This window comes from Dasypus novemcinctus, chromosome 24 (genome assembly GCF_030445035.2).
Source record: "Dasypus novemcinctus isolate mDasNov1 chromosome 24, mDasNov1.1.hap2, whole genome shotgun sequence".
Classification (NCBI taxonomy): domain Eukaryota; kingdom Metazoa; phylum Chordata; class Mammalia; order Cingulata; family Dasypodidae; genus Dasypus; species Dasypus novemcinctus.
The window spans coordinates 41,423,883-41,451,146 of NC_080696.1; the positions used below are offsets into that span (position 1 = coordinate 41,423,883).

The 27,264-nt window shown below is 58.0% G+C and overlaps 1 protein-coding gene across 1 annotated transcript in view; it reads left to right on the top strand.

The window, feature by feature from the left end:
- Positions 1–4,450: 4,450 nt before the first annotated feature.
- VSTM2L (V-set and transmembrane domain containing 2 like) overlaps positions 4,451–27,264 on the top strand; it is a 33,794-nt gene continuing 10,980 nt past the window's right edge. The window contains exons 1-2 of the mRNA XM_058287414.2: positions 4,451–4,733; positions 26,767–26,936. Coding sequence (XP_058143397.1) covers positions 4,613–4,733; positions 26,767–26,936 — 291 coding nt within the window. The 5' untranslated portion in view covers positions 4,451–4,612. The remainder of the gene's footprint in view (positions 4,734–26,766; positions 26,937–27,264) is intronic.

Genomic DNA, 27,264 nt, shown 5'->3' on the forward strand with positions numbered 1-27,264 from the left:
CAGTAATTTAGGAAGTTTAATTAAAGGGGGAGAAATGGGTCCACCTCGAGCTCCATGCCTCCTGTTATAATGAGTGAAATACACCAGGTTGTAAAAGGAAATGCTGTCTGAGACGCAGCCCCGATGTTTTATTGCCAAGTTTTATTCGCTGATATAAACGTAATCGCTAGAAACCGGAGCTCTATTAACACACATATTTTCACACATCCGGGGCCCCACTTGGGTTGCCCCTCCCCGTGGGTTTGCTCACCCACCTCCTAGAGCCCGTCCTGGTGCTTTCTGGCGATGCCTATGCCAAGCCTGGACGTCCCTGCTGGTTTCATACCCTCCCGTGGCAGATAAGACTTTAATAGAATTCCACTGCTCCTCAGAGCTCAGTAATGCATTCTGGAAATTAGGAGGCTACATGCTGAAGCCATTGTCCCCCCTTATAAATGGGCTGCCTGGAAGCCGGTGACCGTGGGGTCTTCGATAAGCTCTCATGACGCCTTGCTCCACATGTTACTGGTGTGTTAAAAGGTGCAACTCTGGGCTTACATTACTCATTGTTAGGGGCTGATACATTTAAGTAGTTTCTCCATGAATCAGGCAGCTTAGGTATTTCCCCCTCTTGGCATTGATAGATGAGCGAAAGGAAGCCATTTAGACGGTGCTATATAGGGCCCCAGCCCACACGGTGAATGATTTCCAATGCCTGGTTTAATTTATTTTTAAATGAAATTTGTTATTGATTCTGGATTAAAAGGACAAATCTTACGGCTGTTACCACTGACAGAGCGACGGTGCTCAGTGACACCTCTCCAGGAAGGGAGGGAGGTGGCCTCCCTGGATCAAGGGGAGGGTAGAGACTCTCCAGGGAACCTGGGTCAGAGGTCAAGGGCAGTGCAAGTTTCCCTGCTTTGGAGGGACTTAGATCATCCGACCCAACTGAAGTACTTGACATGATGTTCATTTTCTGAGCCTTATTCGTGTAATGGAAATAGCAGGGATGTTTGCCTCATGGCACCCCCTCCAAGTAGCCATAAGGTGCTTGTTTAACTACCTCCAGGGACAGGAGGCTTACTATCTCCCAGGGCATTCCCAAAATGAAATCAGTGACAAAAGTCACCCACCCAAGTGAATTCCTAGACTATTTCCTGGGATAGTCTTGGTTGCCTCCTGCCAGCAGTAGGCTTTTAGCTCCCACAGTGCCTGCACTTTGTGCTTGTATCAGAGAAGCAAACAGGGAGCAGAATTACACAGAAGAGGACCAGGGGCTGGGGATGCGTCCATTCATATCTGGGCTCTGTCCCATCTCACTCTGCAACTTTGTGTAGGTTACTTCATCTCTCTGAGCTTCAGTTTCCTCATCAGTAAAAGGAAGATGATAATAATAGTGACCTCAAAGGTCATATAATTGTGTGAATTATATAAGGTCATAGATGTGAATGTAATTTATAAACTCTAAAGTACAATTTGGGTGCTGCCAGAAATGCAAATGGGACAGTATTTCCTGAGCTGGAAGAGGGAGGACCTAGATCTAGTTCTGTTCTGTTGTGGTTGGCTGTGCCACTCTAAGTAAGTCACTTGCTATCTCTTAGTTTCCTAAACTACTAAGACAGGATCGAACTAGTTATGCTCAGGCATTTGCCTAAGAGCATGGGCTCTGGAATCAAACATATCCCAGGTCTACTGTGGCCTTGCTGCATGACTTTGGGCAAGACACTTAACCTCTCTGAGCTTCTAATTCTTTATCTACTTCTACTGCTATGACAACAGCTACTACTACTATTACTATTACTACTACTACCACCACCACTGCTAGCTAACACTTATCGTGCACTGTTCTATAAAGCTTCCCAGGAAGTAGTTCATTTAATCCTCACTACAATCTTGTGAAGGTATTATTATCCTTATTTTATAAATGAAGAAATTGAGGCACAGAAAAGCTAAGAAACACACCCAAGGTCACAAAGCTAGCAAGTGGCTGGAATCAAAACTCGGAGAGTCCACACATATAACCACACTATCATACCCTGTAAGACCTGGTTGTTCTAAAGATTAAATTGGATAATGTAAAGTTCTTACCACAGTGCTGGGTACACAATGACAGTCCAGCAGAGCCTCAGAGACTGGGAAAAGGCCGCAGGCATTTCTTCTGTAGGAAAGTATGCAAGTGGAAAAGGAAACCCTGGGAGGGAAAGGATGTGATGAAGCTAAGGCATACTCAGGGAGGGAACTGTGACTGGAGTAGAGGGTATGTGCTAGGTGAGGCTGGGACCTTGAAAGCAAAACTAGAGAGGTCAGGGTTTCTCTAGTAGACATGGCCGTTGGAGGGTTTTGGGCAGAGCCAATTACACCAAGGGCCTTTTCAACATCACAAAATCCCTGGAGGTCTGTCCTTGAAGGAACCGTAGAGTTTACTGGGTTTAACCTTGTTCCAGAGTGAGGCCTCCGAGGAGAAAGGATGCCTGGACGCCAGTCGATGGGCCAGGGGAAGAGCAGACCCTGGAGCCCAGCGTCCTGCCACATCCTGGCCTTTCTCTGCAGCCCCCAAGCAGTCTCTTATTTACTCCTCTCTCTTCTAATTCCTTTCTCTCCCATCCCCTTGCCTGTGTCCCCATCCCCCGGATCTGTGGTCTAAGAGCAGGTCTGAGCCCCAGTTACGCCACCGCATCCTCTTGGAGGGGCCTCAGGCCGGAGGTGAGAGGCCTGGCTTGCAGTCTTGGCACTGCTGCCATGTGGTCTTGAAGTTTCTCTGTTTTCTCTCTCTATAATGGGGGCTATAGCACCATCTCATTGGGAGTGAGACTCAAGGGAGTTAATGAATGAGAAAATGCTTTTGTAGAGTCTAAGGGGCCCGGCAATCCCAGGATATTCTAAATACCACAGCTGTGTGGGAGGCGAGTTAATCAGGCGAAGCGGCCCCTTTCTTCCAGGGTTAGCCGAGACGAGGGTGGGGGGCCCGTCCGCGGGGCTGAAGGCAGTGTGGAGCCAGCCGTCCTGTAAGGCCTGTCGGCGGTGCTGAAACACAGTGGGAGCGGCAATTAGTGGAGCTGTCCTTGGTTTTGAAGGCTGACTAGGACGAGGCCCTCCTTGTGTGCTGCTCGCCGTAATATTGGAAGGGGAGGGCTGCGAAGAAAGAGTAAAGACAATAAAAGGCGCTCTAACCACGTTCTCAAATTTGGGGCGCTGTCCGCAATGCTGGATCCAGCCGCAGAGGGCTGATCCCCATTCGCGCGTGGGGGAAGAAACCGGAGGGCCTGTCCATGGTCCTGAATCTACACACCCAAGAGCTAGCGAGGTGGTGCCGAAAAGATCGCGGTAGGTTTGGTGCTGTCTCTGTCCATGGTGCTGAAACCGCGGTGGAACGAGACCGTGTCTGGAACGCGGCCTGGGGAAAGGCAAGGGACGAAAGCGGGAACGATTCCACCCCGGAATCAGGGGGCCTCAGGGAAGCCGCTGCTCCGAGTTGATGCTCCTCCTCTTCTTTTAACTGGCCCTGTGTCTGTACGGGATCTATCCCCACAGCTCCAGGAAAACGGCCAGGCAGGAACTAAAGGACCCCTTTGCATTCTTGCTCTTGGGAATGGGAGGGGCTGCGTGTCCTCCTTCCTCCTCCCCCAAAACTTTCCACCTAAGCCCAAGGGTTCATGGGAGGGAGCCTGGCGGTACAGAAGGGGGCGGTCCAGCATCTCCAACGTCTCCAATCTGGGAGTAGCCCCAGAGATTGGCCTGCCTCGATCCCATCAGACAGACGGGAAAACTAGCCAGACCGGAGAACAATAGCTATTGCGCTCCTACATGTGGGCGGTATTTTGCTAAGTGCTTTACATACATAATCTGAGCAAATACCACGACCCCCGGAGGTAGCTATTATTATCCCCATTTTTCAGATGAAGACCTTGAGGCTCAGGCAAGGACAGGTACCAGCACGGGGTCACACGGGGAGCCAAAGGCTGCGGAGCTATACTCGTTTCAGGTGTCGCAGCCCCGGTTCCTTCCTTACTCCATCCTCACCTCCAACCCCGAAGGGCCCCTGGTCCCGTCACCTCCCTGCTAGCAAAGTTGAAGAGTCCCTCTGAGCGCGCTGGGTCTGCAGAGATGGATAATTTTTTTTCACCTTATCACACTGGATGTCATTTCTATTTCCGAAGCCAGTGGTGTCACGATTTGCGGGAACGGGTCCCTGGGTGCTTCCTCCACCCCATCCCGTCCTCCACCCCCGCCCCCGGGGAGGAGAAAGTTGCAGGTACCGCTTTAAAAATCCCAGCCTGGGCAAAACTTTGATGATAAATCAAGCGGCAGATCCCTCCGCCGCCTCCTCCTCTGGGCTGGCGGGCGGGAGTGGGAGGGAGGGGGTGCGGCGGCGGCGCCGAGCGAGGTGGCCTTCCGCGGAAGGGAAGAGTCCCGCAGTCGGAGGCGGCCGGCTGGGCGTGCGCTCGCTGCCCGCAGCCGAGACCGGGCCGGAGCCGGGCGAAGGCTGGGGCCGGGCCCCGGCCAGGGACAGCGGGCGAGGGGCAGGGGCCGCCACCAGGCGGTCAGGCCGTCAGGGCAGGGGGCGGGGGCGCCGGGTCTGCGGTTTCCTGAGCCCCGATGTGAGGCGGCGGCGCCCCCGGCCCGAGCGCGCACCATGGGGGCCCCGCTCGCGGTGGCGCTGGGCGCCCTCCACTACCTGGCACTTTTCCTGCAACTCGGCGGTGCCACGCGGCCCGCCGGCCACGCGCCCTGGGACAACCACGTCTCCGGCCACGGTGAGTTCGGTCGCCGCCCCCGCGGACTTCCCCACCAAACCCCACCCGGGCTGCGCCGCTCCAACTTGGAGGCCCCGGGGTTCGAATCCGCGCTGCGCGTGGCGGGAGTCCGGGGGCGCCCCCTGTCGGGGCTGTAGACCTGCCCTGGCACCAGAACCAACCCCCCGGGAGAGGGAGCACCCCGTTGGCACCCCAGTTCCCGCTCTCGCCGACCATCTCCCACCCCACGCGCTGATACCTCTACGGCCACTCAGATATTCACAGCCTCAGGCACACTCAGATCCACGCTCAGTTGCTTTCTCACACAACTCCTATCCTCACACGTTTTCAGACACCCTCTCAGACCCTTCTCGGTCACAAACATTCACACTTATGCCCGCTACACATCAGGCACCATGCAGGTGAGCCTGCACGCTGCCCGCTGGCACCCAGGCACACACACTCTGCCACAACTCTTGCCCACCCACCTGCAGGCACACTGGCACACACGTACTTGTGAACACACTTTGCCCGTCCCTCCTTTCTGCCCATCTGCCTTTCCCCTTTGTGGATTTAACCCCACAGCTGCCCTTGTCCTCACACTCTCCACATCTGCCCCTTATACATCTGGGAAAGCTTCTGGGGGGCAGACGACCCTGCCTCTTGGGGATCGGTAACCTGGGGCTGCAGCTGCCTCTGTTAGGTGGATGGCATCTGAGGCAAAGGCTTGGTGGGAGCCCCTGGAAGACACTGGAATAATTGGGGCTGATGCTTTCACCCAGAGGCACGGGACAGGGAGAGAGGTGCCAGGTGCTTTTGTCTGTCTCTGGATGCCCCTGCCATCCTTCCACAGGATGCTCTCCATTCACATCCTTGGCCCTGGAGGACTGGAATGTGGAAAATCTCAACTCCAGCCAGTGGGGAGCTGGGGAGCAAGCAAGCATTCCCAGCACTGGTTGCCTGAGTGTCAGAGCTCTTTCTAGCCCTGGAGGAACCCAAGTTGGCAGCAGAGTTGGATTGTCAGAGGCTGGCAGCTGCGGGGGCTCCCTCTGCCTGCTGTGAGCCAGGCTCTGGTATAGGGCTGGGACATAAATGAAAATGAAGGAGACTCTTCTCCCATTCATCCTTTCCCTGCAAGGGATCCCAGTCTGGCGGGAGAGGATGCACCACTGCCGGGCACTGGGTGCCCAGGGCTGGGAGAGTTTGCACAAAGGACCAAGAAGTGGGTGATTTATTCTGACGGGAATGAGTGAGGGGGGAGATAGGGGTATATAATCAGGAAAGGTTTTATTGGGGTCTGATGCATGAGTGGAATTGCTCCAGGGAGAAGATGGACTTCCAAAGCCATGCTTGGGGTCTCTGCTTTGGGGAAACCACGTTTCTTTGCACTCTGCCTCAACCGTGTTTGATAGTAACTGCTCTGGGTATCGTTTATGCACCCTTCCTATTCCTCTTCCAATTTCTCCTGACCTGGATGAAACAGTAGTCAATAGGGAAGGGGTTATTATAATCCTCGATTTACAGATAAGGAAACCAAAGCTCCGAGAGGCGAAGGGACTTGCCCAAGGTCACACAGGGAGTGACTGACTGAGCTGGGACTGGCCCTAAGGTCTACTGAGTGAAGACATTGCTTTTTCCAGGACGTCCATCTCCCTGTCAGATTTCCTCCCATTCAAGGGAAGCTGGGAATCCCTCCTTCCCCTCTTCTCTTTGCTCTGTTCCTTGGCACAGTTGGAACTTAACACTAGGAGGGTTTTCCAAGGAAAAGCTGCCCTGACTTTGCAGTCCTGAGAGTGCGGGACTTGGGCTTGAGTTTCATGGTCATTCCATCCCTAGAGAGCCGGATCCCAGGGATTTGGGTGCCGCTCTGTCATCCCCAAGACCTGAGGTGGTCCCTCGTAGGGAAGCAGGGATTGCCCTTTGTGTGCGTCTCCGCCTGCCCCCTGGTGCCAGGCTTGCTGAGGGGCACAGCTCTGCCCCCTGAAGAGGTTCAGATAAAGCCGAAGGAGGGGCTAGATGGAGCGGAAACAACACTGGCTGCTGGGGAACTGGCTTCTCTCAGCCAACTGTGCGGCTCTGGACAAGTGAGGCTACCTTCCTGGGGCTCCCTCTGTCCTCAGGAAATGAGGAGGTTAGGCCGGTCTGCAGGGGTCAGGCTGCCTTCCCTTGACACCGCCAAGTTCAATGTCACCAAGTAGTGGCTGCTGAGGAGCCCCCACAAGCTGCCCCTCTGTGGGGCCCAGCGCCGCCACCACGGGAAGGCTTTGGAGCCACTCACTTAATCACAAAAAGAAACTGTTATTAATGATAGTGAGACGCGGCGAGTAAGTGGGTCATGTCTAATAAGCCATTTGTGTTCAGGAGCAGAATACCAATTTGATAAAAGCTGTGTGTGCTGAAAAAGCCCAGAAATTGCTGTTTAGCAGATTGGAGCCTGATCGTTCCGTTATTCCTGGGCTCCGCGTGTCCTCAGCTGATTCAGGAAATGTGGCCAGGTCAGGGAGGCGTCTCTGTATCTGTGGGGCGTGGGGTGGGGGCTTGGAGTCGGGGGCCCTGGACAGAGGCCCGCTGGCCCTAACCGCTCGGTGGCTGCTCCCCTCTCCGGCTCCAGCTGAGCCAGCCCAGCCGCCAGGCTGACGCCTTCTGCCTGCCTGCCCTGGGCTTCTCGCAGGGAGAGCCCGCGGTCAGATGGGTCGGCAAGGACATCTGTCTCACTTCCTGTCTCCCTCCTACCTTCACTTAACCCACTTTGCAGAGGGCTTTTTAAAGACACGGGGGATGAATGGGGAGTGAGCGGTGCACACTTTCTAGGAGGCATCAGGAATTGGGAGGCTGGGAGCTGGAGGTCAGTGTCTACACCTAACAGATGCTCAATAAATGGCAGGTATTTTGATTTTCCGTATCAGAAAGGGCAGCCGGGCTGGGAGAAAAGGGAGCTGATGTTTGTGAAATGCCTACCATGTGCTAAATGCTACCAAGCCCCTTGCCAGTATTAACTCACTGAGGCTGACCTCATTCACGCAAGGCTAGTGTGGGACATAGGAGGAAACGGAGGTTCAGAGAGAGCCAGTGATTTGCTCAAGGTCTCTGAGTCAGAGAGCCAGAGAGCCAGGTGTAGAATAGAGGTGCACCCGGCAGTTCTGGGGTTGTCTCTCCTGGGATATCTTTTTTTTTTTTTTTTCTCCTGGGATATCTTGAAGCAGGCTTTGTCTAGTCATGTGGTGAGGCTCTTTCCTTTGCACAGCCCTAACCTGGGAGGCTCCCTTCCAGAGAACTGCTAAAGCAGTGGGTTCCACCAAGAGCGCCAGCAGCTCAGAAAGGTGATGGGATCTGCCCGAGGCCACATGCAAGTGAGAAGCAGGAGTTGGACTAGACTCCTTGGCCAGTACCTTTGCCAGCACCTGGCCAGGGCAGGGGGTCTCAAGGGCCTGATTTTTTTGTGAGGGCTGCAGATTCTCTGACTCGGAATCATCCAGAGAGTTTGTGAAAATGCTTATCCCAGGGTCCCCCTGTGCTACGCCCTTCCCCCAGACGCAAAGGACACAACTCAAAGGATGGAGCCGTGGAATCTGCATTTTTAATAAGCACCCCAGACGATTCTCATGCAGCCTGAGTTTGAAAGCCTGCCTTAAATATCCATCCCTACCAGGTGGGAGGCGCAGGGATGTCTGGTGCGTGGGGCTGGTTTGGTTTGATTTTGCAAGGGAGGGAGAAGTCCGGGCTGGAGGAGGTATGTAGACCTGGCGAGAAGCCCCAGGGAGCCTCACACTGCAGCAAACATCCATTCGCCCGCCCACCCCACCCCTGCCACTCCACATATGCTCACACCCCTAGGCCAGCACCTTCAATTATTAATCCACCCCAGTGCAGAGAAAGACCCAAGCTGGGCCGGGTGCTTCGTCCAGTGAGTGATTCACCGACCTGAGGCTTCCTGTTAGGGGAGGCGGTGAGGTGCTGGGGGCGGGGGCGGGGGCCGCGGGGCCATTTGGCAAACGGCCTGCGCACCGAAAAATGGCTCTGGCTTTCTCGCGTTCCTTACCCAACTGTTGGTTTCTCACCATCAATAAGCCAGCTCGTTTGGTGGCTGGAGATGGAGAAAATTGAGTCCTGTCTTTCGAGGGTTATGATGTTAAAAATGTGTTCGCCTTTGTCTCGGGCATTGGTGATTATTCTATCAATTACTCCCGTAAACATTCCGCCTTGGGCTGAGGGTTTCCAGGCCTCCTGTGGGGAATTGGCCCTCACAAGCGGTTTTCCCCAAGTCCTTCACACCAATTGGTTTTGACACCTTGCCCATTAGCCTCTCCCGCAGCCTCTTCCCCAAACGAGGGGAGCCGCAGGCGGCTGGCAGGACTTGGGGAATTGGGCTCATTGCCACAGTGACTGCAGGGGCAGTAGGTGAAGTCACCGCCCCCCCTCCCGTGGCAACAAGCAGGCAGAGTCAGGAGGAGCGGGGTCAGGGGGTCGGCCTGGCCAGGCAGGAGGCGGAGCACTTGGCTTGGCTGAGCCAGGGACACCCCTTCCCACCTCCCCTCCTCCCGCCCCTCCTACAGATCAGAAGACTGAGGCTCCCAGGCAAGGAGGGATTTGCCCCCAATTGCTTGGGAAGTTAGTGCTTGCCTTTTGGGATTCCTTGTCCAACTCTGTACAAATAAAGAGATAAACATACAAAAGCAAATGAATCCTGCCTTTAGCAGCCTTGTAACCTCGCTGGGAGGCTGAGACAGTCAAGTAAGCGGGGAGAGAGGAGGTGCGTGGCGTGAACGGGGAGGGGGGAGCCCCGGGAGGGGTGGGGGTCGGGAAGGGGATGGGAAAGGGTGCTGGAAGCAGGACCCCTCCAGGTGCTTGGCCACTACCTTGGACTTTGGGGACAAAACCGGCTGTGCTGGGGGTTTAGGACGAGGCTTCAGCCTCGAAGGGAGTTTGGGACCAGGTGGGCACACAGGGCCCACATCCGGGCACACTTGCCACCCCTGAGGTGATGACCAGGGCTTCGGGCAAGGGCTGTCAGAGTCCTTGTGTCCCAGGCACCCTCTCCGTGTCCAGCCCAGGGAGGTGGCAGAGAAGGAATGAATGGCTGGCCAGGAGGACGGGGCAAGGCTTTGAGGTCCGAATTCTTAAACCTGCTAATGCCAAGTTGAATGTGTTTTTGAACATTCAAATAACTTTAATTACATAAAGAATCCTTGGTGGTGGTAAAAAAAAAAAAAAAATCACGAAATCGGAGCCCCTCCTCATCCCTGCTGACCACAGCCAAGGATGGGTAACACTGGTTTCACCCTGCAGTGAGGGGCCCCAGGCTCCCAGCCCCTTGGGGTGCACCTGAGATTCCGCAGTCATGAGGGTAAAGGGGTCCGGGGGATCCAGCCTCCACATACCTGTCAACTTCCAAAGAGACTCCTCTCTCAGAGAAAAAAGGGCAGTGGTCTAGCTGGGAGGAAACCCACCCTTCCACCAGGGGATGCTGGGACCCAGAGACCGCTCAACTGGCTCTCTCTGGGAGCCACTGGAGGAGAAACGAGGTGGAGGTGGGGCAGCCAAGGGGCCCCGCTCCTCCAGGCCCCCTGCCCAAGTCTGCCCCTCCCCCTGCTCCTCGTCCCTCCCTTGAAGCCATCGGAATGGCCTCTGGGCTGCCTCAGTTTACGCCTTTCTGCAGGACCCCCTAGGGCCCTCAGCAAGATTGCATCCTGTCCGGGAGATGATTTCAGGCAGGACCCGGGCAAAGCTCTTATCTTTTAGTAGTTATGCATTTATTTTAATGTGGATTGGAAAAATGTAGCCAGCACATCACAACTGTGAGATCACAGATATGATTGCTTAGGATGAGCTAAGAGGTTGTTTTTTTTTTTCCCCAAAGTGGGTTAATTTATAGCAAAACATTAAGGACATACTAGGGCAGGTGGTACATACCAGGGGCTGCTACCATGTATTGGAAGCTTGGTCATTCATTCCTTCACTCATTCAACAAGTACTGACTGCGCATCTACCGAGTGCCAGGCTGCTTTAACCACTGGGGACATGGTGAAGAAGACAGGTAAGGTTCTCGCTCTCTTGGAGTTCTCGGTCCAGTGGGGGAGACAGGCAACCAAACCCATAATGAATATCATAGAAGGCAACCAAACCCATAATGAATATCATAGAAGGTATGCGAGCTGGACCTGGCCATTCATTAGCTGCAGATGTGATAGAGAGGACTCCTGCCTTATTTCCAAAGGAGCAAAGACTGGGGGACTGGCCAAAGCAGGCAGAGAAGCCAGAACACGGTGGGCGGTTGGTAATGAAGGTGTGTGACGGCAGTTCAGTGAGCCCGCAGCTCCCAGGAAGGCTGTCCCACACAGGGGCCGTGGCAGTCAGTGATGTGGGCCTTCGCTGTCCCTGAAGGAAGGGGGCAGTGGCTCCTGTGTGACCTCACTTCCTTCGGTTAAAGGGCCAGGGTCGGGGAGCAGCCCCCGGGTTGTTGTCCGCTCTTCTGCCTCTGCCTCCTGGGTGGCTTGGCAGGTCCCTGGGTTTCCCCATCTGAACGATTCCAGCTCTAAGCCTGAAAATTCTTCCATCTGTCTCCTTCCAAGCCCCAGCCTTTGTCCTATAATCAGCCAGTGAGGCTGGAGCCAGCAGGGGTGTGGAATTCCTCCAGCACAGCTTAACTCTTAGGGGCCTGCAGGGGCTGTGAACCCAGACACCAGCCGACCTTCGGGGGCACGCCTGCGCTTTCTCGGGCTCCGGCACCTACCTGCTCTCGTTTAGTCCTCACACTGTTACCACTCCCATTTTACAGACTCTGAGGCTTGGCGGAGCAGGGGGTGCGACTTGCCTGAGGTCACACAGATGCTGAAGTAGCTGGCAGGACTACCGAGCAGCTCCGTCTGTCCTGCTTCAGGCTGCAAGCCTGGGTGGCTTTGGGGGTAGGTGCTTTGTTTCAGGGGCAGTGCCCTGGCCTTGTCGGATTCCAAAATTCCTGGATTCCAAAACTCCTGGGCGCGGCTGAGGAGCCCTGGTCTGGGTTTAGCTTCCTGCCTCCGAGTCTGGCACTGTCAGAGGGGACGGAGGGACCCTGAGGGCATGGATGTGACTCGAGGTGTACCTGCCTGGGTTTTTAGCGTAGGGGGCACTGTTTTTGTTTGAGTCGGTGTCTGGAGTGAGTGCTTGTGTGGGTGGTTAGGTGTGGCTTGAGGGCCTGTGTAGGGTGAGGCCAGCTTGGGGGTCCTTCTGCTCCCCAGGGCCAGGCCGGGGCTCCCTGCCCTGCAGCCTTTACCGTCTGCCTCTCCCCGCCCCCTCCCAGCTGTGGCCTGGGGGGTGGGGCTGGGCAAGGCACACAGGCTCTGGGAGCAGCTGGGAGGTTAGAGCTGGGAGGTTAGATTGGAGCCCTGAGATGGGTCTTTCTCCAAGCCATCAATTAAGGGGGCAGGCAGTGACCATCTGTGGCGAGTGCTCTGCCTGCCCCCTTCCCTCTGGATCTTTCTCTGCCCCGGTCTGCCCAGCTCTGTCTCTGTCTCTCTCTCTGGGTCTCTAGGTCTCTCCCTGCCTATCTCTTCTGCGCTCTAGCTCTGCCTTTCAATTCATTCTGCCTCTCCATCCTGCTTTGTTCCTTTTTCTGTCTTCTGTATCCACTCCCTCCCCCTCTTCATCTCCCCTACCCTTTCCTTCCTTCCTCTCTGTACACATCACACGCATACACACGTACACACACCCCTGTCTTCAGATGACATCTCATGGAATTCCTCACATATTCTGTATATCCTAAGGACACCCATACAGAGAGGCAGTCAACGAGTGTCAGTTGAATGAATGAAGTGAATGAATGAATGGGTGGTTGACCAAATGGAGGCTGGGTGGGATACCGCAGCTTGTCTAGCCTAGTGGTTCCTAATTGTTTTGGAGGTCACAATCCTCTTTAAGAATCTGGAGAAAACTGGATCATTTCCTCAGAAAACTGCCACCCATTTTGCCCACAGATTCAGAGGGTTTGTGGAGGCCCCAGAGTCCATCTCCAGCCCCCCAGGAAGCAGCTGTCATTTTACCAGTGGGAAACCAGGCCCAGAGAGCAGCCCGGGCGGGCCCAGGACACAGGGCAAGTCTGCAGCAGAGCCAGGCTTGAGCCCCGGAGTCCTTCTGCTCCCCTACCAGCCCACTCCGAGAAGCTTCTGGAACAAAGCTCCACTCCCTTTCCCCACCGAGTCCTTGATGAGCATCTTCAGGGAGGGGACTGGGGAGAGAGAATGGAGGGCAGTAAAACTGAGACAAGAGCCCAGGAAACAGCAGAGGCGGGCCAGCTGCCCAAAGGGAGGTCTCCAGAGCCGCACGAGGGTTGCTCTGTCCTGGCCAGTCTGGGAAGACTTCCTGGGGGAGGCAGGCCTCCTTCTGGACCTGTGTCCAGGGACCGGAAGAGCGAAGAGGGGGCTCGAGGGGCCAGAACAGAAGCCTGGACCGGCAGGGGGCTTCCTCTGGAGAGTCCTGCACACCTGGAAAAGCAGGTCGCTGCCGGAGCTTCCAGGATGGCTGCGGAGCTTGGCCGTGAGCTCGAGGACAGTGGGCCGCCCGGGAGGCTTCTGAGCGGGAAGAGGGCCAGGCCGCGGGTCCAGGGCACGGTGGAAACGTGGGCTCGGAAGGGAAGTGGGCCCCTGAGCGTGAGCCCAGTAACGCGCCATCTCCTCGCCCCCGTCGACCAGGGCCTGCGAGCCCTGCCTGCCTGGCCTCCTCTGCCCCCTCCCCGCCGGCCCCAGGCCCCAGCGACACTGGCCTTTCTGGTCCTGGGACACAGCGAGCGCCTCCCTCCTCAGGACCTTCCCCCAGCTGTTCCCGCTGCCCGGCGCGCTCTCTTCCCCCCTCCTGCCTCCCGCTGGCCCCTCCGCGACCCCTGGGAGCTTTGTGGCAGGCGCCCAGCGGGCACCCGCGATACCCGCCTCTGCCCATCCTGCGGGGGAAGAGACCGAGGGTCAGAGAGGCGCGGCGGGCCCAGGGCCCCACCTTGCTCTCCCCCAGCGCCCGCGTTTTGAGGGTACCCCTTGGGGTCCGGGCTGAAGCCCCCTTTTCCCGAACCCTCACGCCTGGCCCCCGGCTGAGGTGGAGAGCAGACGGCAGGGTGTCTGTTGTGCTTTGTGAGGCTTTAAAAAAATCATTTCCGGCCTCGGAGGCGGCAGCAATTACGGCCGGCTCGCTGGGGAGCTGTTCGCCGCCTGTCAGCGCCCGGGAAAGGGGCTCTAATGGAGGCCTGGCGGCCGGGCGCGTCGGCGACACCGCGGCGGCGGAGCTCAAAACAAAGCCGCGCTAATGGGCCCGGGCGGAGCAGGGCGGCGGGCGGGAGGAAGGCCTGGGGGCGGGGGCCCGGGCCTCACGCTGGCCCCCCCGGGGTCCCCCAGAGGCCTGGGCAGTGGTCCCTGAACTGCAGCGGGGCCGGGAGCCCCAGGCAGAGGGAGCAGCAAGCGCAAAGGCCCTGGGGCGGGGGCAGAGCTCCTTCAGCCAGGGGAGTCTCTGGTCCTACAATGGTCCTCGCACTTGAGAAGTCCAGGCCAGCAGCGAAAAGGGTTGGAAGCCTTGGAGAGGGGCTGGAGCAAGACCACCCGAGATCCTAATAATAATCAGGATCCTGATAATGTCCCATGGAGCCCACCACGTGCCAGACGTTTACAGGCATGGATGATCCCGCTGAATCCTCAGAAGCCATTTTACAGATGAGGAAACTGAGGCCTGGAGATTTGCCCAAGGTCCCACCGTGAGTAAGTGCAGCGGGCATTCAAATCCAGGGTCTCCAGCGTCCCTGGGCTCTGCCTGGGTCTCTCCCCTCCTGATGATCTCTGCACCCGGCTTCCAGGCGCCCTCACCCTGCCTCCCTGTCCATTCTTCGGTCCGGACCTCCCTGGCTCCATCCAGCCTCCCCTGGCCTCCCTGCACCTCTCTTCTCTTCTTTCCTGTTGCTCTGGGACTGCTCCTTACTGGGGCCTTGGGGCTGGTGCAACCTCCCTTTGCTTCTTCCACTCCCTCCCTCCCTGCCCCTCAAGGGCAGCAGGCATGGCCAGGGGCCAGGGTTCAAATCCTGCCACGCCCCCCAACCCCTCTGGGCCTGATTAGCCAGGGGTGCAAAGGGCTCATCACACTGGCCTGCGGATGCATGGGTGAGGATGGCACAGATGCCAGGAAACGTGCTTTGCCTTCTCCCCAGCCCCTGTCCCCGGCCTGCACCTTCCCACAGTTGCATCCTGCCTCCTGCCCCCTCCCCCGCTCCCTGCACATTCCCACAATTGCCTTTCTCCCTCCCACACCGGCTTACTCCCTGCAGCCCAGATGCGTGGGAAGAGAAAGCGGGAATTCCACTGGGGAAACCTGCTCGACTCCCACAATCCTGCAAGTGCCAGAATATTTTTGCTCTCCTTAAATCTCCCAGATTTGTAATTCCACCGCTGTCTCCTTCGATATGCGCCGGTGGCCTTGGGAGGCGCCCTGCCCCCTGCTGCATGCGCCAGCACTGCCTGCTCCCTGTGTCAGGGCTGCCTATGCAGGGGACCGGGGCAAGCTGCCCGCCCCTCTGAACCTCAGTTTCCTCATCTGTCAGAAGACAATGATGGGGCCACTCTCAGGTTGTTTGGGGGATTAGGTGAGATATTTTAGTTTATTAAAGGAACTCCTCTAGAACACATATGCTGTGCCAGGCCACCCGCTCTCTAGATATTAATACATTTAATCCTTACAACAAGCCTATGAGCTAGTTGCTATTATTATCCCCATTTTACAGATGTGGAAACTGAGGCATCGCATCATGAGGCGCTTAATAAGAGCTGAAAAATGTTGATTGTTTTAATGTTTGTTAGGCAGGGCGGCCTCCCCTCCCACAGTCAATGCAGGGGACCCCCCTCCTGCGTGAATATGGCTGTGTGTGTCTCAAACTCAGAAGCGAGTGGGTTCCACCAGGCACCGTGGGTATCGGGGACCTACCGAAACGGGCTCTTGACGTGCACTGGTTCACTGAGCCTCAGGCTAAGCCTTGACCCTGTGGGAACCGCAGTCCAGAGGAGGGCAGGGACTTCCACGGGCCCTGAGAGCGCGGTGCCCCTCCTCCCCGCTCTGCTCCCCTCGGCCCCGCCCCTCCCCTTGGCCCCTCCCCCCTTCAGTCCACACACCAAAGCCTCCCCGCGCAGGGCACCAGGCAGAGGCACTGAGGCTGCGCGAGGGCCCGGACCCCACAGGAAGCCTTGTCTGGGATCTGGCTCCAAGCAGGAGAGTAAACAGCTCCTCACCAGGGGCATCATTTCTTTGACAGCTACAATTTTATTCAAAAACTCATGAAATCTGGGGGGAGCGGACATCGCTCCGTGGCTGAGCACCTGCCTTCTACGTAGGCGGTCGGGGCTCAATCCCTAGTACCTCCTAAAAAAATAAAAATAAACGAAACCTGTATTTGACTCTATAACCTTTGCATTGTTTTAATACAAAAATAATGCCCTTTCCCCATTTGTTACTTTTGGGGGGGGAGGGCGTGGGAGTGAAATCGAGTGGCTTCCCTCCCCGAGCGGCAAGCCCATACGTGGTCCACTCGTGGCCTTGCTCGTTCATTTAAGGAGTGTGCACTTGAGCGTAGATCCCAGTCCCCGGGATGGAAAGGTGACCCGTGGGCTGGACGGGAAGAGGCAGGGGGAGCCCGGTAGGCAGGTGGCAGGGGAGGCTTCGGCCTGAGCCTGCAGGTGGCATGGAGAGGAGGAACTGGGGGCTGGCGCCCACGGTCCTGGGTGCCCGCTGTGTGGGCTGGTGAGGGCTGGAGGTGGCTGCCCCCTGCCCGCCAGGCCCCTTCTGATCGAGGGGAGGAAGTCTCGGCTCTGAGTCTGACACCCGCGCCTGGGCGAGCTCCCGTGCTAACAAGTGAAAATGAAGATTGAGGCGGAACGTCTTCGGCGGACAGCCTTCCTGGGCTGGAATTTACGGATGCTGTTTGGTTTTCATCGTGTTTACCTGTACAGTTAGCCTCTATTTATGGCAAGTGATGCTGATTTTCCATTTATGGCAGTAATAAAAGTCTCCTTTTAAGTTGAATTTATTTAAGGAAAAAGAGAAAGATGCTTTGAAAATAAATATTAAGTAAATAACAGTGCAGGTGGCCCAGGGATCCGGCAGAGGTGGGGAAGGCTGGGGAGGCCTCTCTCGGAGCCGCCGTCCTGCTCTGTGCCAGTCCCGCTCAGCCCTCGCGCCCCTCGTCCTGGGACCCTTCCCCGGCTCTTCCGGCTGCCGTGGGCCCCCCCTGCCCGGCCCCTCCAGGGCCTTGCACCTCTGCCCGGAGGGCACGCGCTGGTGCCCTGCGCCAGTCTGGGGCACGACGGTTCCCAGCCGGTCGGTGGCGCGCACTGTCTGCCCAGCAGCCACGGTCTGGGAGTCTGTCCCTCCTCTGCGCTGTGAACTCCTTGAGGCCAGGGGCTGACCTGAGGCATCTCGGCCTCCAGCAAAGCCTCCCCTCTCCTGGCAGTGGGGACGTGGGCCGTCTGCCCCCCAAGCCACACTGCCCTGCCTCAGCGTTGACGCCCGCCTTCCTCGCCACTTCTCAGGAGGAGGGCAGCCCGTCCACCTTGGCTGGGCCCCTAGGCTGTGAGGTAACGGCCTTCACAGACTCACGTCTGGCTCCCTCTTGCTGCAGGCAGCCTGCCAGGGCCTAGGGGCTGCCCGGGAGGAACAAAGCACCCCTGGGTGCTTCCCCTGGGCCCACCCCAGGGCCGACGCTCTGCACCCATCCCTGGGGAGGAGACGGCTCTGCTGCTGCCAGCCCAGACCCCTGCCCTCTCTGCAGCTGCCCACTCGCTCCCTGTGGGATGTTGCCATTCTCCCCTCATGGACATTCTACATCCCCTGATGTCGGGAGCCCGGTGAGATTGACACGCGGGTGAGCTGGGGCTTCACCAACCCTCCTGCAGCCCTTTCCCTTCTCTGCCTCCCACTGGAGAGGTGAGGGGGCCATTGTCTTTGGGCCCCTATGCCTCACGCCGGGGGCCCCGCAACCAGCTGATCTGGGCACCGAGCAGCCTCTGGAACCAGCCCCCACATAGTCACACGTGTAGAGCTGAAAGGGGTGGGGGTGCTTAGAGAAGTGACAGGCTTGGGTTCAGCCCTGGGGTTGAATTCTGACTTCATCCCTCCTCGCTGTGTGACCTCAGGCACCAACACGCCCTCTCTGAGCCTCAGTACCCCACTCTGTGAATTGAGGATGATAATAGTGCCCACCTGATTCTTGGGGAGGATGACGTGGCATCCTGTGTACCATGCCTGAGCACACAGAGGGGCTTCAGAAGGATTTCCTTCCTTGGACACAGAGGCAGGGGACTGAGGGCCCCCAAGTTCTCTGAGCTGCTGGAAAAGGCTTAGGCGTGGCCCGGGGACTACAGGGACGATGGGCACCCTTATATCTTGTCTTCATCACTGGCCTGTGTTCGAATCCCAGCTCCTGCCCCTGACTTGCTGTGTGACCTTGTGCAGCACCTCTCTGGGCCTCAGTTTCCCCTCCTGTAAAAAGGGACAGTGATCCCTGCCCCACGGGGTCTCTGTGAGGCTTATATGGGGTCTGGCTCATCCCGTTTCTGCTGTGCTGTGGGCGGAAGGATGACCCAGCAGGGCTGCCGGGGCGCAGCCGCAGCCCTCCCGGCACCAACGGGTTTATTTATGACCCTGCTTCATTCCTGGTTGCATTTCACAAGACGACTTTATGGGCCTCTCAGGGGGAGCCTCCAGCCTGCCTGACGGTCTGGCTGGGTGTCCCCTCGGGTGGGCCCATGTGGACTCGGGCGACTGGGGGCTGTGAGGGACAAAAGGCTTGGGGCCTCGCTGGATGCCTGTGTTCATATTGTCCATATGTCTCGTGGCATGGCACCCCTAGAAACTGAGCTGGCACACAGTTGGTGCCCAATAAATGTTGAGTGAACGAATGACTTGGTGAATGAATAAATGATCTTGCTGCTTCTTACAGTTTCTAACTCAAGTCCTCTGACCTTCCTTTAGCACTTCATTCATTCACGATTCATTCCTGTGGTACATGCCTAAGAACAGCTCCCGCGTGCCTGCTCCACTGGGCAACGCAGAGGACCTGCCCGGGGGGCTCGCCCAAGCTGGGGGGAGACACAGACACCCTGACACCTGTCATCTAACACAGAGACCATTCGGGGGGCATCAAGGAGGGCCCCCAGCCTGGCCTGGGGAGGGGGGACGCCTCCAGGCAGAAGGCCACCTGGCAGAGGGGACTCCAGGAATGCCGGGCAGACTGTGGCCCACAGGGCACGTGCAAGTGGCCGGGAGGAGCCGCAGCGGGGGCAGGCAGGGCCAGAGCCTGCAGGTTTTGCATACCCTGGCTGGAAACGCAAACTTGGCCTGCAGGGCTGGCGGTTTCCCAACCAGGCACCCCAAGTACGGGGTGGGGGAATGGTTCCCTCGGAGCAGGGAGAAAGGAACCCATCTCTGCCTCCCAGCAGCACTGCTGTGCTGTGTCTTGAGCAGCAGCGACGGAGTGTTGACTGGACACCTACTAGGTGCCTCTGGCATTGCTTTAGGTGTCAGACTTCAGCAGTTAACAAAACAGACTGAAATCGCCTGCCTTTGAGGACAGCGCGGGAGATCTATAGGTAAAATATTCTATGTTAGTGATGTGTGGAAATGAAAATATATGAAAAAGGCAAAGGGGGGACAGAGGAAGTGGGGCGCAGGAGGTGACGGGAGCAAGACTTGAAGGCAGTGAGACATGGTCCCTGGGCTACTCCTGCCAGGCTCAAGCCCAAGCAGGTTTCTGTTGTGTGGAAGCCACTGCCAGCGACCAGGGAAGCCACCTGCTTTGAGCAGGGGAGGGTCACGGTAGGCCCTGGAGCCACACCACTTTGCTCCGCTCTCCCCTCTCTTTGCTTCTCCCTGGCTCTAGCTCTGTCTCGGTTTTCTTGACTTGGAGCTGCCCCTGCCCCTAAGGGACCTCTTGACCTCGTTCTGCCTGAATCCACAGGACCTGAGAAGCCCAGCGGAGAAAATGATGTGTGGGCTGGGGACCAATCCCTGCAGGCTTCCCGGAGGTGGCAGCCTCAGAACAGAGATTGGAAGATTGGAAGGGCAGGGAGGGCTGTGCAGAGGACAAAAGGAGATTTGGGACTGGACCAGCATTCTGGGATAGAGAATCTGAGCTCGGAACTAGCGGGAGCTGGGGGCTGGGTGGGGGCTACCCTTGGTAGACCAGCCTCTCAGCCCTGCGAGGGCCCACCGGATGCTGGGCTGGGAAGGCCATTGGGAGTAAACTAGGAAGGAGGGCACAGCACTGCTAGGGAGAGGTCGCTGGCCTCGGCATGAGCGAAATACGGATGTCACGTCTACTCTGGAAGCTGACGAAGCTACAAAGATGCATTTTAAAAAATCTTTATGGACGTGACAGATTTTTTTTTTTAAGATTTATTTATTTTTATTTATTTCTTTCCCCTTCCCCCCCACCCTGCCCCAGTTGTCTGTTCTCTGTGTCTATTTGCTGCATCTTCTTTGTCCGCTTCTGTTGTCAGCGGCACGGGAATCTGTGTCTCTTTTAGTTGCATCATCTTGCTGCTTCAGCTCTCCGTGTGGGCGGCGCCATTCCTGGGCAGGCTGCACTTTCTTTCGCGCTGGGCAGCTTTACTTACGGGGCGCGCTTCTTGTGCGTGGGGCTCCCCTACGCGGGGACACCCTTGCGTGGCAGGGCACTCCTTGCGCGCATCAGCACTGCGCATGAGCCAGCTCCACACGGGTCAAGGAGGCCCGGGGTTTGAACCGTGGGCCTCCCATGTGGTAGACGGACGCCCTAACCACTGGGCCAAGTCTGCTTCCCTGTGACAGATTTTGAACTACAAGATGAGAGAAGGGAGTGCTATTTATTGAGCCCCTACTAAGTGCAGGCAGGAGGCATGTGCTGCCTTGTTTAATCTTCCCCTTGGTGCTATCATTCTCCCCCGTTTTCAGATAAAGAAACCGAGGCTCAGGGAGGTAAAGGACCTTGCCCAGGGCCACGCAGCCCGGAAGTAGAGGAAACAGGATTTGAACCCAGGCCTGGTGGTGCTGAACCAGGGCCCGGAGGGTCAGGAAGGAGGTCAGACCCGGGGTTTGGAAGGGCGGGCCAGGTCCTTCAGGCCATCCCACGCCCGTCGCAGAAGCCACACTCCGTGCTTCGGGCCAGGTCCCAGAGACGTTTCCTGCAGATGAAGCCCCGATCACTGGGCCTGGGGTTAATTAATACATCGCTCCCCCAGTTAAAAGCAGAAAGGAAGAAGATGCTGCATTCAGTCGAGCCCCTTTCTCCTTCTCTTGCAGAATCCTAATTTGTGGACACCATTTTTAATTGTCTTCCCAGTGCGCCAGCCCGCTTGGGCCTTGGGGCTGGAGAACACAATTGCATCTTTCTCACAAATCTCTAATTATACTGGCCTCCCCCGAGGCTGGCTCTGAGCAGTTACCTGAGCGGGGAGAGGGGGCTCAGGGGCGGAAGAAAGTCAAAGAGGAGAGGTGGGTTTTATGTCCCAAGCTTATCAGCAGTGATGACAACATGGAGAATGGGGGGCTGGGGGGCTGGAGGGAAGGAGGTGGGGGACAAGGAAGAGGAGCTGCAAGAGGCCAGTCTAGAAGTCACAGGTTCCCACTCTAGAGTCCTCTAGAGCTGGGTTCACATTTAACCACTTGTTCACTGTGTGGCCTTGGGGCAAGTCACTTAACCTCCCTGAGCCTCAGCTTCCCTGTCTGAAAAATGGGATCATAACGAGCACAGCCATCCCTTACGATCGCGCTGGGAACAGGAGAAAATGTCTGCAAAGTGCCTGGCACATGGCAAGCACTCTGTGTTTCTTAGAGATGATTATGATTACATTCTCATCATCATCATCACCAGGAGCATAGGGTCACCTTCCAGTACCTGGAGCTGAGGCAGTGTGTCCTCTCCGAGGCTAGAGGGTGTGCCCATCAGAGCCGCCCATCTGCAGGGACACGGGAGGCTGGACTCCTGGTGTCCGGGGGTGTGCAGAAGGAGGCAGATGTTGGAGCCGCTGGCTGGATTTTACCTGAAAATTCACAACTGCTGGTCAGACCTGGGTTCCAAGCCCGGCTCAGGGGGACTCGGGCAAGCGTGTCACCTCTCTGAGCCTCATTTTCCTCGCTTGTCAAATGGGAGTGGATTCGAGACAGTGTCTGCCTCGCAGGAGTAGCTGCTCAGCAGACAGCGGGGACTTGGTTTTGAACCAGGCTCCCTGGATTTCCTCCTCCCTGTCTTTGCTCACACCATTCCTGCCACCCAACATGCCTTTCTGCCTTGCCTCCACCTGGCAGCACCCCCCACCCTTCAAGGCCTGGCTTACATGCTGACTCCTCTTGGAAGCCTTCCCAGATTACCCCCTCCCCAAGGGCAGGACCCCTCCCCTTCCCAGTCGCCAGGGCGTGGGCCCGTGATGTCCATCATTTTCTGCCTCAGGTTGTCTGAGCTGGTGGAACTCTCAGGACCATCAGGACCACCCCCCTGCACAGGTCCTGGCGGGGTCTGGAGGGATCAGAGGGACCCCAGGGCCTGCTCTGGGGAAGAGAGCTGGTGGCCCCCATGCAGCTAAATCACCGGCTCCCAGGACTCCTTAGGAACCAGTTCTCTCTCCATCCTCAAGTTCAAAGCTCCCTGTCCCTACCCCAGGGGAGGGGGCCACTCCTCAGTACCACCTGCCCATCCAGGCCCAGGCAGGAGGAACGCTTCCTCTAGGAAGCCTCCCCTGATTGCCTCTGGCTAGGTGAGAAAATTCCTCTGGGCCTGCGGAGACCTTTATATTCAGAATAAAACCAGATTCCTGCCCCCCCACCCCCAAATCCCCCAAGGCTGGCCGCTTTAGTCTGATCCCTTTAAGAAGGAGCTCTAGAATGAAAAAGAGTTTGCACCCTCTGGAAGAGCCGGACCCCTCCGCTGGGCGAGGGCAGCCGGGGTGGGGCGGGGCGGGGCTGGAGGTGCGCTCGGGTGCATCACCCACCTGCCCGCGCTGGCCAGGACGTTGGCCGCCGGCCACCCGCGGCTACTGAGCGCTGGGAACGCGGCTAGTTCACACTGAGACGCGCTGTCAATGTCAAATACACCCTGGGTCGCCGAGATTCAGCATGAAAACAGAATGTAGAATATCTCATTAGTAGCTTTTTTTTTTAACCTGTTGAAATAATATGCTTTTTGGATATCTTGGGTTAAATAAAATATATCATTAAAATTAATTTCACCTGTTTCTTTTTACCTTTTAAAACTTGGCTACTAGAAAATGTAAAATTCTACTTGGGGCTCAGCCAAAAGGGGTGCTGATGCAAAATACCAGGACTCCGTTGGCTTTTATAAGTGGCACTTACTTGGGGTAGAAGCTTACAGTCACAAGGCCCTGAAGAGTCCAACTCGAGGTACTGTAAGAGGTGCGCCCTCATCCAAAGTCCTATGCCACTGAAGCAAGATGGAGGGCGAAGTCTGCGAGGTTCAGCCTTCCTCTTCCTCGTAAGGCTCCGTGGGCCCAGCTCTTCTCTCTCAGCTCTAGGCTGGCCGATGGCTTGACTCTCTTCCTGGGGCTTGTTTCTTTCCGGGCTCAGCTGCTCTGGTCTCATCACAAGGTCAGCTGGAGACTCTCGGACTCATCTCTCTTCCTGGGGCGGCGGGTCCTCTGTGCATCTTCTCTCTGCGTATCTGCTTCTGTGTATGTAGCCTACCGAGGGGGGCCGGGAACTCAAGCCTGTACGCCCTAAAGCTGTGTCAAATCAAAGCCCTAATCTTTACATAATTTAATCAAAAGCATCTCAGCTGAATCTAACGCAATCAAAGGGTTCCATGCCCAGAGAAACAGACCAGTTTACAAACATAACCAAATATCTTACTTGGAATCCATAAATGATATCGAATTGCCACAGACTCGCACCTGTGGCCCGCATTTTATCTGTTGGACAGCCACGGCTGTGATTGGCGTGGAGCGGCGGCTGTGTGGCTGGGGTCCGCCCTCGAGGCTCTTGACTCCCTGTCCAGTGCTCTTGGCCCAACCCAGGCTGCCGTGCCCCTGTCAGGTTCCAGAGCCCAGGTCTGACCGAGGTGAGAGGGCCTGGCTCAGGACCTCGGGACCTGGGGCCTGGCCTCGTGGACGCCCGGCTGCTGAGTCACCCAGGCCAGACACTGCATCTCCGAGCCTTGCTTTCTGCATCAGCAGAGAGAGCTGGTGGGCCAAGGTCAGGTTTTCAGACTGTCCTGGGGGCCTCTGGGGAAGGGGAGCCTGAGCAAGGATGATTGGCAGCCCGGCCTCTCCCCATCACCCTGACGGAGCCTCCACCTGAGAGCCTCCCACACCTGCCCTTCCTGCCCCCCGTGAGGCCAACACAGACGATTTCCTCTCTGCAGGTGTGATTCCCCAGCTCCTCCACTTCTGGGAGGAGAGACGTGCAGGGCCGAGCCCCATGGGCCTGGGTGCGAGGGCCGACTCGCCCCTCCTAGCTCCGGGACCCGGGCGGGCCCTCCCGCTCTCCGCCCTGGGTGCCCCCTCCCCGTCTGTGTTAGGGAAGAGGGCAGGCACGTTCTGATTTCTGTGGCTCAGGCAATGGCCCTGGAGCCAGGGCCAGACCAATGATCAGCTCCGCTCCAACACCACTCTCCTTCCCCTGTTGGCGGAGGGCCTCTCGTGCTAGGAGGGGAGGGCCCGGGGACAGGGGCCGACAGTTGAGTCCAGTTTCTTCCGGGTCCTTCCTGGTGGCTCCCTTCTGGCCTGCTCGTGTTGACAAGTCCGTGTCAGGGACCGTTCTGCAGGCTAAGCCTGGCCTTAGACTCCCGGGGAGTCCTCGGGGCTCTGGACCCTGCCCCACCACTGGGCAGTCAGGTCTCTTCATTCACTAGCTTGAAAAGTGTTTATTGAGCATCTACTATGCACCAGGCACTGTTCTAGGAGCCGAGGACACATCACCAAATAGGACAGGTGCAGACTCTGCCTCCTGGAAGGGTAGGTGGACGACAAACATAAATACATGCGTAGCTCTGCTAGTATGGTAGCTGCTACCCACCCTGGCTATTCTATTTCAGTTTAAATTAATTGAAGTTAAAATTTAAAATTCAGTTTCTCAGTCACACTTCAAATGCTCAATAGCCATGTGTGGCTGGAGGCTCCTGGTTGGACAGCTCAGCTTTGGAACCTTCTTATCATCACAGACAGTTTTATTGGACAACACTGATAGTGTGTTAGGAGGGAAGGGTGATTTGAATCGCTGGGCTGGGGAGAGATGCAGTTTTCAATGAAGTGGCAGTGCAGGCCTCGTTGCGAAAGTGACGTTTGAGCAGGGTCTAGAAGCTGGGGCAGTGGGTAGGGGGGAGGCAACCACAGGGGCTTCTGGGGGAGAGGGTTCCTGGCAGAGGGACCCGCCAGTGCAAAAGCCCTGGGGCGGGCGTGTGGCTGCTGTGTTCCAGGAGCCGCCAGGAGCCCGTTGTGGCTGGAATAGAACGAGTGAGGGGTCAGGAGGCACCGGCTGGAGAGGAAGGGCCGCAGGGGGAGGGTGGCGTCGGCCACAGTGGAGGCGGCTGGCAGGGGCTGATTTACGTCTTCCCTCCCGCTGCCGTGTTGAAATGGGTTGTTGGGGAGGCAAGGTGGAGGCGGAGAGGCCAGAGCAGAGGCCACGGAGCACAACAGGAGAGCGCGGCGGGGGCGGTGGAGGTGGGCGAGGGCGGGGTTCCGGAGACCGAGGTAGAGGCCACGGGACCCCTGCCAGACTGAGCACTGGTGCTAAGAAAGCGGGGGAGGGAGCCAAGGGGCCCGAGCGACGGAGACGACTGGGAAGGTGGGAGCAGGTGAGGCCCCTGCCCCGGGAGCCCAGGTGGCCTCCTGCCCGCGGGCTGGTGTGCAGACATCCCCCACACACCCCTGCAAGCTGTTCACGCCACAGCACACAACTCCTTATTAGGCTCTGTTTACCAAACAGCTGCCCGGTCCCTCTCAGACCTCACAAAGCCGTTTGTCAACCTCTAGCCTGGGTCACCCGGGATGTCTCACGCTTCCTCTTAGCCTCGAAACCTCTCGCTGAAGTAAAGCTCCACACGGAAACCTGGTGTATAAACCAGAAAAAAGCAGAAGCTTCTGGATGGCGGGGCTGGTCGATCCCCGGCCCTCCCAAAGCCCCCTGCCCCACGGTGGTGGCGAGGGAACGCGGGGAGGGACGAGGCGGGTGGCTCAAACCCAGGCCCCTCGCCCCAGCCCAGGGCTGCTCCTCGGGCCAGGGCTCGGCCAGGACAGCAGAGGCACGAGGGGCCGCTGCGCTGGAAGCCGAGCCCTTGGTCCCTGGGTGGGGCTGCAGGGGCAGGTGGGGCTCCCGGGGGGGCGCTGAGAGACGCTCCCTGGCTGACCTGCGTGCTGTTGGCATCTTTCCAGGGCGAGATAATCTCTCCTGAGAAGAGGAAAGAATTCTGATTACATCTCAGGACAATATTTGTTTGGAGAGAGGAGAGACAGAACATATGTGGGAGGGGCAAGGGGGGGTGAAATGGGGCTTTATTTTCTCCTTTACCTGGCAGGCATGGGGGGGCTGGGAGGTGGCGGGAGGGGGGTGCGGCTCCCTGCTGGGTAAGGGGGGGGCGTGGGGGCCTTTCTGGGGGCTGGGCCCTGCGCGAGGCAGGTGCGGCTCCCCCTGCATCTAGGGGTCCCCGAGGGGATGGAGCCCGCTCCGTCCACTTGACACTGATGGGGCACCTGCGGGCGCAGGACCTGGGCCTCCCCTAGGGTGCTCCGGGGTGCTCCAGGCCGCCTGGCGCGGGGCCGGGACACAAAGAGCCCAAGAGATGAGCCCATCTGCACCTCGCCCGGGCTCCGGCCCTGCTCAGGCTCCAGCGCTCTCCTGCCGAGCGGCCCGGGCCCCGGGATAGAGGCCCGGCTCCTGGGCGCAGCCCGCAGGCCCCGGACCTGCTCCGTCGCCCGGGCCGGTGCCCCTCCGTGCCCCGCCGCGGCCCTGCTCCGCCCGCCTCCCCTGCCCTGTGCGCCTTCCCCGCGTGCAGGCGCGGCCGCTGCGCCCTCCTGCACCTTCCCTGCCCCGCTGGCTCCTGAGCCCCGGCCCCCCCCGCCCCCGTTTCTCCCCACAGCCCTGTTCACAGAGACGCCCCACGACGTGACGGCGCGGACGGGCGAGGACGTGGAGATGGCCTGCTCCTTCCGGGGCAGCGGCTCCCCCTCCTACTCGCTGGAGATCCAGTGGTGGTACGTGCGCAGCCAAAGGGACTGGACCGACAAGCAGGCATGGGGCTCGAGCCAGGTAAGGGCTGGGGGGGCCTGGCCCCGCGGGCTGGCCCTGGCGCTCCTCTCCTCTGAGGCATCTGGCCCAGCTGCACCCGCCTCCCCTGCACCCAGAGCCTTCCCTGCACCCGCCCCCCCTGCACCCGCCTCCCCTGTACCCACCTCCCCTGCACCCACTTCCCCTGCACCCACCTCCCCTGCACCCAGCCTCCCCTGCACCCGCCTCCCCTGCACCCACCTCCCCTGCACCTGCCTCCCCTGCACCCACCTCCCCTGCACCCAGCCTCCCCTGCACCCGCCGCCCCTGCAGCTGCCTCCCCTGCACCCACCTCCCCTGCACCCACCTC